Source organism: Cetorhinus maximus, unplaced genomic scaffold (genome assembly GCF_964194155.1).
Source record: "Cetorhinus maximus unplaced genomic scaffold, sCetMax3.hap1.1 HAP1_SCAFFOLD_1519, whole genome shotgun sequence".
NCBI classification, from domain to species: domain Eukaryota; kingdom Metazoa; phylum Chordata; class Chondrichthyes; order Lamniformes; family Cetorhinidae; genus Cetorhinus; species Cetorhinus maximus.
In genome coordinates, this window is record NW_027597460.1 from 10178 (window position 1) to 20000 (window position 9823).

At 59.0% G+C, this 9823-nt stretch overlaps 1 protein-coding gene across 2 annotated transcripts in view; it reads left to right on the top strand.

Annotated features, from left to right (window-relative positions):
- The first annotated feature begins 464 nt into the window (after positions 1-464).
- LOC144676337 (prickle planar cell polarity protein 3-like) overlaps positions 465-9823 on the top strand; it is a 42561-nt gene continuing 33202 nt past the window's right edge. For both annotated transcript variants that reach the window (XR_013575309.1, XM_078536784.1), the window contains exon 1: positions 465-516. Coding sequence is in view for 1 of the 2 variants with exons in the window: in XM_078536784.1 (XP_078392910.1) it covers positions 469-516 (48 nt within the window). In the remaining variant the exon portion in view is untranslated. The remainder of the gene's footprint in view (positions 517-9823) is intronic.

Below are 9823 nucleotides of genomic sequence, written 5' to 3' on the forward strand. Positions count from 1 at the left end.
AGTGCGGCGCTCCCTCAGCACCGACCCTCCGACAGTGCGGCGCTCCCTCAGCGCTGACCCTCGGACAGTGCGGCGCTCCCTCAGCGCCGACCCTCCGACAGTGCGGCTCTCCCTCAGCACCGACCCTCCGACAGTGCGGCGCTCCCTCAGCACTGACCCTCCGACAGTGCGGCGCTCCCTCAGCACTGACCCTGTAGTTGTTTTGTCCCGAGGCTCCTTTGCCTCCCCTATCCAGCTCTCTCTGGTTCTGTGGTTCACTCCCTGGAGCTATTCCCTGTGAGTGACTCAGCCCAGCTGCCCTCCCACTTTCAGAATTAATGTGTTTGTGTGTGAGAGAGAGAGAGAGAGAGAGGGAGACAGACCTCAAACTGAAACTCCCATGCTAGATAGCTCCTCGTACCCTCTCCTCCCCTCTGTCTGTGGCTCTTATTTGAACAAACCCCCTGAACAACCCACAACTGAACAACGATGAACATGTTTAACAGAGGTTCCAAAAAGAGGCGCTCCGATCACTCGGTAAGAGATAACACTCCTGAAAAAAGTTTTGTCTAACTTTTTCCAAAGTTTCTTTCCGTGTGTGTGTGTGTGCGGTGTTAATTTCACTTCCAGGTCTATGGTTAAAAGCCAGTCCTGCTGCACAATGATCCTGGGCTGATTTCCTCTGTGAGGAATCTGTCAGGCTGGAGGGTCCAGGCATTGTTTCCCGATCCCAGTTTCATGGAGCCTTCCGGACTTGCCCCTTCTGCTCTCCACCGCCTCTCCCAGCTGTCGGAATGAAACTCTCCTCGTGTCACACTTTGGGAAGGTCTCTCGGGCTCCCGGGGTTATTAGCTTTTGGTTGCTGGGGCGGAGCGGGTTGTTTGCCTGTCTTCGTTCACGGTTCGAAGGTTCATTAATTTTTAATTTAACTCCTCTGCCTCTCTCTGTCTCTCCCTCTCTCTCTCTCTCTCCCCCTGTCTCTCTCTCTCTCTCTGTCTCTCCCTCTCTCTCTCTCCCTGTCTCTCTCTCTCTCTGTCTCTCCCTCTCTCCCTGTCTCTCTCTCTGTCTCTCTCTCTCTCTGTCTCTCTCTGTCTCTCTCTCTCTCTCTATCTCTCTCTCTGTCTCTCTGTCTGTCTGTCTCTCTCTCTCCCTGTCTCTCTCTCTCTCTGTCTCTCTCTCTCTATCTCTCTCTCCCTGTCTCTCTCTCTCTCTCTGTCTCTCTCTCTCTATCTCTCTCTCTCTGTCTCTCTCTCTCTGTCTCTCTCTCTCTCTCTGTCGCGCTCTCTGTCGCGCTCTCTCCCTGTCGCGCTCTCTCCCTGTCGCGCTCTCTCTCTGTCGCGCTCTTTCTCGGTCGCGCTCTCTCTCTGTCGTGCTCTCTCTCTGTCACGCTCTCTGTCGCACTCTCCCTCTGTTGCGCTCTCTCTGTCGCGCTCTCTGTCTGTCACACTCTCTCTGTCGCGCTCTCTCTGTGTCGTGCTCTCTCTTTCCCTGTCGCGCTTTCTCTCTGTCACGCTGTCTCTCTGTCGCGCTCTCTCTCTGTCACGCTCTCTCTCTGTCGCGCTCTCTCTCTGTCGCGCTCTCTCTCTGTCGCGCTCTCTCTCGCGCTCTCTCTCTGTCGCGCTCTCTCTCTGTCGCGCTCTCTCTCTGTCGCGCTCTCTCTCTCTCACGCTCTCTCTCTGTCGCGCTCTCTCTCTGTCGCGCTCTCTCTCTGTCGAGCTCTCTCTGTCGCGCTCTCTCTCTGTCGTGCTCTCTCTCTGTCACGCTCTCTCTCTGTCGCGCTCTCTCTCTGTCATGCTCTCTCTGTGTCGCGCTCTCTCTCTGTCGCGCTATCTCTCTGTCTCATGCTCCCTCTGTTGCGCTCTCTCTCTGTTGTGCTCTCTCTCTGTCGCGCTCTCTCTCTGTCGTTCTCTCTCTCTGTTGCGCTCTCGCTCTGTTGCGCTCTCTCTCTGTCGCGCTCTCTCTCTGTCACGCTCTTTCTCTGTCACGCTCTATCTCTGTCGCGCTCTCTCTCTGTCGCGCTTTCTCTCTGTCACGCTCCCTCTGTCGCGCTCTCTCTCTGTCGTGCTCTCTCTCTGTCGCGCTCTCTCTCTGTCGCGCTCTCTCTCTGTCGCGCTCTCTCTCTGTCGCGCTCTCTCTCTGTCGCGCTCTTTCCCTGTCGCGCTTTCTCTCTGTCACGCTGTCTCTCTGTCGTGCTCTCTCTCTGTCGTGCTCTCTCTCTGTCGCGCTCTCTCTCTGTCATGCTCTCTCTCTCTCGCGCTCTTTCCCTGTCACGCTTTCTCTCTGTCACGCTGTCTCTCTGTCGTGCTCTCTCTCTGTCGCGCTCTCTCTGTCGCGCTCTCTCTCTGTTGCGCTCTCTCTCTGTCGCGCTCCCTCTCTGTCGCGCTCTCTCTCTGTCACACTCTCTGTCGTGCTCTCTCTCTGTCGCGCTCTCCCTCTGTCGCTCTCTCTCTCTGTCGTGCTCTCTCACTGTCGTGCTGTCTCTCTGTCACGCTCCCTCTGTCGCGCTCTCTCTCTGTCGTGCTCTCTCTCTGTTGCGCTCTCTCTCTGTCGCGCTCTCTCTCTGTCACGCTCTCTCTCTGTCGCGCTCTCTCTCTGTCGCGCTCTCTCTCTGTCATGCTCTCTCTCTGTCGTGCTCTCTTTCACGGTTCCTCTCTGTCGCGCTCTCTCTCTGTCGCGCTCTCTGTCTGTCGCGCTCCCTCTCTGTCGCGCTCTCCCTCTGTTGCGCTCTCTTTCTGTCGCGCTCCCTCTCTGTCGCGCTCTCTCTGTGTCGTGCTCTCTCTGTAGCGCTCTCTCTCTGTCGCGCTCTCTCTCTGTCATGCTCTCTCTGTCGTGCTCTCTCTGTCGCGCTCTCTCTCTGTCGCGCTCTCTCTCTGTCGTGCTCTCTCTGTCGTGCTCTCTCGCTGTCGTGTTCTCTCTCTGTCGCGCTCTCTCTCTGTCACGCTCTCTCTCTGTCGTGCTCTCTCTGTCGTGCTCTCTCTCTGTCGCGCTCCCTCTGTCGCGCTTTCTCTCTGTTGCGCTCTCTCTCTGTCACGCTCTCTCTCTGTCGCGCTCTCTCTCTGTGGCGGTTCCTCTCTGTCGCGCTCTCTCTCTGTCGCGCTCTCTCTCTGTCGCGCTCTCTCTCTGTCGCGCTCTCGCTCTGTCACGCTCTCTCTCTGTCGCGCTCTCTGTCGCGCTCTCTCTCTGTCGCGCTCTCTCTCTGTCGCGCTCTCAATCTGTCACGCTCCCTCTCTGTCGCGATCTCTCTCTGTCGCGCTCTCTCTCTGTCGCGCTCTCTCTCTCGCGCTCTCTCTCTGTCGCGCTCTCTCTCTGTCGCGCTCTCTCTCTGTCGTGCTCTCTCTCTGTCGCGCTCTCTCTCTCTGTCGCGCTCTCTGTCTATCGCGCTCTCTCTCTGTCGCGCTCTCTCTCTGTCGCGCTCTCTCTCTGTCGCGCTCTCTGTCGCGCTCTCTCTCTGTCACACTTTCTCTCTGTCGTGCTCTCTCTCTGTCGCGCTCTCCATCTGTCGCTCTGTCTCTCTGTCGTGCTCTCTCTCTGTCGTGCTCTCTCTCTGTCACGCTCTCTATCTCTCGCGCTCTTTCCCTGTCGTGCTCTCTCTCTGTCATGCTCTCTCTCTCTCGCGCTCTTTCCCTGTCGCGCTTTCTCTCTGTCACTCTGTCTCTCTGTCGTGCTCTCTCTCTGTCGCGCTCTCTCTGTCGCGCTCTCTCTCTGTCGCACTCTCTCTCTGTCGCGCTCTCTCTCTGTTGCGCTCTCTCTCTGTCACACTTTCTCTCTGTCGTGCTCTCTCTCTGTCGCGCTCTCCCTCTGTCGCTCTCTCTCTCTGTCGTGCTCTCTCTCTGTCGCGCTCTCTCTCTGTCACGCTCTCTATCTCTCGCGCTCTTTCCCTGTCGCGCATTCTCTCTGTCACGCTGTCTATCTGTCGTGCTCTCTCTCTGTCGCGCTCTCTCTCTGTCGCGCTCTCTCTCTGTCATGCTCTCTCTCTCTCGCGCTCTTTCCCTGTCACGCTATCTCTCTGTCATGCTGTCTCTCTGTCGTGCTCTCTCTCTGTCGCGCTCTCTCTGTCGCGCTCTCTCTGTCGCGCTCTCTCTCTGTTGCGCTCTCTCTCTGTCGCGCTCTCTCTCTGTCGCGCTCTCTCTCTGTCACACTCTCTGTCGTGCTCTCTCTCTGTCGCGCTCTCCCTCTGTCGCTCTCTCTCTCTGTCGTGCTCTCTCTGTGTCGTGCTCTCTCTGTCGCGCTCTCTCTCTGTCGTGCTCTCTCTGTCGTGCTCTCTCTGTCGCGCTCTCTCTCTGTCGCGCTCTCTCTCTGTCGCGCTCTCCCTCTGTCGCTCTCTCTCTCTGTCATGCTCTCTCTGTGTCGTGCTCTCTCTGTCGTGCTCTCTCTCTGTCGTGCTCTCTCTGTCGTGCTCTCTCTGTCGCGCTCTCTCTCTGTCGCGCTCTCTCTCTGTCGCGCTCTCTCTCTATGGCGGTTCCTCTCTGTCGCGCTCTCTCTCTGTCGCGCTCTCTCTCTGTCGCGCTCTCCCTCTGTCGCTCTCTCTCTCTGTCGTGCTCTCTCTGTGTCGTGCTCTCTCTGTCGCGCTCTCTCTCTGTCGTGCTCTCTGTCGCTCTCTCTCTCTGTCGCGCTCTCTCTCTGTGGCGCTCTCTCTCTGTCGCGCTCTCTCTCTGTCGTGCTCTCTCTGTCGTGCTCTCTCTCTGTCGCGCTCCCTCTGTCGCGCTTTCTCTCTGTTACGCTCTCTCTCTGTCACGCTCTCTCTCTGTCGCGCTCTCTCTCTGTCGCGCTTTCTGTCTGTCACGCTCCCTCTGTCACGCTCTCTCTCTGTCGCGTTCTCTCTCTGTCGCGCTCTCTCTCTGTCGCGCTCTCTCTCTGTCGCGCTTTCTGTCTGTCACGCTCCCTCTGTCGCGCTCTCTCTCTGTCGCGCTCTCTCTCTGTCGCGCTCTCTCTGTCGTGCTGTCTCTCTGTCGCGCTCTCTCTCTGTCGCGCTCTCTCTCTGTCGCGCTCCCTCTGTTGCGCTCTCTCTCTGTCGCGCTCTCTCTCTGTCACGCTCCCTCTGTCGCGCTCCCTCTCTGTCGCTCTCACTCTCTGTCGTGCTCTCTCTCTGTCGCGCTCTCTCTCTGTCGTGCTCTCTCTCTGTCGCGCTCTCTCTCTGTCACGCTCCCTCTGTCGCCCTCTCTCTCTGTCGCGCTCTCTCTCTGTCGCGCTCTCTCTCTGTCGTGCTCTCTCTCTGTCGCGCTCTCTCTCTGTCGTGCTCTCTCTCTGTCGCACTCTCTCTCTGTCGCGCTCTCTCTCTGTCGCTCTCTCTCTCTGTCGCGCTCTCTCTCTGTCGCGCTCTCTCTCTGTCGCGCTCTCTCTCTCTCGCGCTCTCTCTCTGTCGCGCTCTCTCTCTGTCGTGCTCTCTCTCTGTCGCGCTCTCTCTCTGTCGCGCTCTCTCTCTGTCGCGCTCTCTGTCTGTCGCGCTCCCTCTCTGTGGCGCTCCTCTCTGTCGTGCTCTCTCTCTGTCGCGCTCTCTCTCTGCCGCGCTCTCTCTGTTGCGCTCTCTCTCTGTCGCGCTCTCTCTCTGTCGAGCTCTCTCTGTCGCGCTCTCTCTCTGTCGTGCTCTCTCTCTGTCACGCTCTCTCTCTGTCGTGCTCTCTCTCTGTCGTGCTCTCTCTGTGTCGCGCTCTCTCACTGTCGCGCTATCTCTCTGTCTCATGCTCCCTCTGTCGCGCTCTCGCTCTGTTGCGCACTCTCTCTGTCGCGCTCTCTCTCTGTCACGCTCTTTCTCTGTCACGCTCTATCTCTGTCGCGCTCTCTATCTGTCGCGCTTTCTCTCTGTCACGCTCCCTCTGTCGCGCTCTCTCTCTGTCGTGCTCTCTCTCTGTCGCGCTCTCTCTCTGTCGCGCTCTCTCTCTGCCGCGCTCTCTCTCTGTCGCGCTCTCTCTCTGTCGCGCTCTCTCTCTGTCGCGCTCTCTCTCTGTCATGCTCTCTCTCTCTCGCGCTCTTTCCCTGTCGCGCTTTCTCTCTGTCACTCTGTCTCTCTGTCGTGCTCTCTCTCTGTCGCACTCTCTCTTTCGCGCTCTCTCTCTGTCGCACTCTCTCTCTGTCGCGCTCTCTCTCTGTCGCGCTCTCTCTCTGTCACACTTTCTCTCTGTCGTGCTCTCTCTCTGTCGCGCTCTCCCTCTGTCGCTCTCTCTCTCTGTCGTGCTCTCTCTCTGTCGCGCTCTCTCTCTGTCACGCTCTCTATCTCTCGCGCTCTTTCCCTGTTGCGCTTTCTCTCTGTCACGCTGTCTCTCTGTCGTGCTCTCTCTCTGTCGCGCTCTCTCTCTGTCGCGCTCTCTCTCTGTCATGCTCTCTCTCTCTCGCGCTCTTTCCCTGTCGCGCTTTCTCTCTGTCACGCTGTCTCTCTGTCGCGCTCTCTCTGTCGCGCTCTCTCTCTGTTGCGCTCTCTCTCTGTCGCGCTCTCTCTCTGTCGCGCTCTCTCTCTGTCACACTCTCTGTCGTGCTCTCTCTCTGTCGCGCTCTCCCTCTGTCGCTCTCTCTCTCTGTCGCGCTCTCTCTCTGTCGCGCTCTCTCTCTGTCGTGCTCTCTCTCTTTCGCGCTCGCTCTCTTTCGCGGTTCCTCTCTGTCGCGCTCTCTCTCTGTCGCGCTCTCTCTCTGTCGCGCTCTCTCTCTGTCGCGCTCTCTGTCTGTCGCGCTCCCTCTCTGTTGCGCTCCTCTCTGTCGTGCTCTCTCTCTGTCGCGCTCTCTCTCTGTCGCGCTCTCTCTGTTGCGCTCTCTCTCTGTCGTGCTCTCTCTCTGTCACGCTCTCTCTCTGTCGCACTCTCTCTCTGTCGCATGCTCCCTCTGTTGTGCTCTCTCTCTGTCGCGCTCTCTCTCTGTCGTTCTCTCTCTCCTTCGCGCTCTCTCTCTGTCGCGCTCTCTCTGTGTCCCGCTCTCTCTCTGTCACGCTCTCTCTCTGTCGCACTCTCTCTCTGTCGCATGCTCCCTCTGTTGTGCTCTCTCTCTGTCGCGCTCTCTCTCTGTCGTTCTCTCTCTCCTTCGTGCTCTCTCTCTGTCGCGCTCTCTCTGTGTCGCGCTCTCTCTCTGTCGCGCTCTCTCTCTGTCACGCTCTCTCTCTGTCGCGCTCTCTCTCTATGGCGGTTCCTCTCTGTCGCGCTCTCTCTCTGTCGCGCTCTCTCTCTGTCACGCTCTCTCTCTGTCGCGCTCTCTCTCTGTCGCGCTCTCTCTCTGTCGCGCTCTCTCTCTGTCGCGCTCTCTCTCTGTCGCGTTCTCTATCTGTCGCGCTCTCTCTCTGTCGCGCTCTCTCTCTGTCGTGCTCTCTGTCTGTCGCGCTCCCTCTCTGTCGCGCTCTCCCTCTGTCGCACTTTCTCTCTGTCGCTCTCCCTCTCTGTCGCTCTCTCTCTGTCGCGCTCTCTCTCTGTCGCGCTCTCTCTCTGTCGCGCTCTCTCTCTGTCGTGCGCTCTCTCTGTCGCGCGCTCTCTCTGTCGCGCGCTCTCTCTGTCGCTCTTTAGCTCTGTCATGCTCCCTCTGTCGTGCTCTCTGTCTGTCGCGCTCTCTCTCTGTCGCGCTCTCTCTCTGTCGCGCTCTCTCTCTGTTGCGCTCTTTCTCTGTCGCGCTCTCCCTCTGTCGCGCTCCCTCTCTGTCGCGCTCTCTCTCTGTCGTGCTCTCTCTCTGTCGCGCTCTCTCTCTGTCGCGCTCTCTCTCTGTCACGCTTTCTGTCTGTCATGCTCCCTCTGTCGCGCTCTCTCTCTGTCGCGCTCTCTGTCGCGCTCTCTCTCTGTCGTGCTGTCTCTCTGTCGCGCTCTCTCTCTGTCGCGCTCTCTCTCTGTCGCGCTCCCTCTGTTGCGCTCTCTCTCTGTCGCGCTCTCTCTCTGTCACGCTCCCTCTGTCGCGCTCCCTCTCTGTCGCGCTCTCTCTCTGTCGTGCTCTCTCTCTGTCGCGCTCTCTCTCTGTCGTGCTCTCTCTCTGTCGCGCTCTCTCTCTGTCATGCTCCCTCTGTCGCGCTCTCTCTGTCGCGCTCTCTCTCTGTCGCGCTCTCTCTCTATCGCGCTCTCTCTCTGTCGCGCTCTCTCTCTGTCGCGCTCTCTCTCTGTCGCGCTCTCTCTCTGTCGCGCTCTCTCTCTGTCGCGCTCTCTCTCTGTCGCGCTTTCTCTCTGTCACACTCCCTCTGTCGCGCTCTCTCTCTGTCGCGCTCTCTCTCTGTCGCGCTCTCTCTCTGTCGCGCTCTCTCTCTGTCGTGCTCTCTCTCTGTCGCGCTCTCTCTCTGTCGCGCTCTCTCTCTGTCGCGCTCTCTCTCTGTCGCGCTCTCTCTCTGTCGCGCTCTCTCTCTGTCGCGCTCTCTCTGTCGCGCTCTCTCTCTGTCGCGCTTTCTCTCTGTCACGCTCCCTCTGTCATTCTCTCTCTCTGTCGCGCTCTCGGTCTGTCGCGCTCTCGGTCCGTCGCGCTCTCTCTCTGTCGCGCTCTCTCTCTGTCGCGCTCTCTCTCTGTCGCGCTCTCTCTCTGTCGTGCTCTCTCTCTGTCGTGCTCTCTCTCTGTCGCGCTCTCTCTCTGTCGCGCTCTCTCTCTGTCGTGCTCTCTCTCTGTCGCGCTCTCTCTCTGTTGCGCTCTCTCTGTCGCGCACTCTCTCTCGCGATCTCTCTCTCTCGCGCTCTTTCCCTGTCGCGCTTTCTCTCTGTCGCGCTTTCTCTCTGTCGCGCTCTCTCTCTGTCGCGCTCTCTCTCTCTTGCGCTCTTTCCCTGTCGCGCTTTCTCTCTGTCACGCTCTCTCTCTGTCGCGCTCTCTCTCTGTTGCGCTCTCTCTGTCGCGCTCTCTCTCTCTCGTGCTCTCTCTCTCTCGCGCTCTTTCCCTGTCGCGCTTTCTCTCTGTCACGCTCTCTCTGTCGCGCTCTCCCTCTGTCGCACTCTCTCTCTGTCGCGCTCCCTCTCTGTTGCGCTCTCTCTCTGTCGCGCTCTCTCTGTGTCGCGCTCTCTCTCTCTCGCGCTCTCCCTCTGTCGCGCTCCCTCTCTGTCGCGCTCTCTCTCTGTCGCGCTTTCTCTCTGTCACGCGCCCTCTCTCGCGCTCTCTCTCTGTCGCGCTCTCTCTGTGTCGCGCTCTCTCTCTGTCGCGCTCTCTCTCTGTCGCATGCTCCCTCTGTTGCGATCTCTCTCTGTTGCGCTCTCTCTCTGTCGCGCTCTCTCTCTGTCGTTCTCTCTCTCTGTCGCGCTCTCTCTCTGTCGTTCTCTCTCTCTGTCGCGCTCTCGCTCTGTCGCGCTCTCTCTCTGTCGCGCTCTCTCTCTGTCGCGCTCTCTCTCTGTCGCGCTCTCTCTCTGTCGCGCTCTCTCTCTGTCGCGCTCTCTCTCGCGCTCTCTCTCTGTCGCGCTCTCTCTCTGTCGCGCTCTCTCTGTCGCGCTCTCTCTCTGTCGCGCTCTCTCTCTGTCGCGCTCTTTCCCTGTCGCGCTTTCTCTCTGTCACGCTGTCTCTCTGTCGTGCTCTCTCTCTGTCGCGCTCTCTCTCTGTCGCGCTCTCTCTCTGTCATGCTTTCTCTCTCTCGCGCTCTTTCCCTGTCGCGCTTTCTCTCTGTCACGCTGTCTCTCTGTCGCACTCTCTCTCTGTTGCGCTTTCTCTGTCGCGCTCTCTCTCTCTCGCGATCTCTCTCTCTCGCGCTCTTTCCATGTCGCGCTTTCTCTCTGTCACGCTCTCTCTCTGTCGCGCTCTCTCTCTGTTGCGCTCTCTCTGTCGCGCTCTCTCTCTGTCGCACTCTCTCTCTTTCGCGGTTCCTCTCTGTTGCGCTCTCTCTCTGTCGCGCTCTCTGTCTGTCGCGCTCCCTCTCTGTTGCGCTCCTCTCTGTCGTGCTCTCTCTCTGTCACGCTCTCTCTCTGTCGCGCTCTCTCTCTGTCGC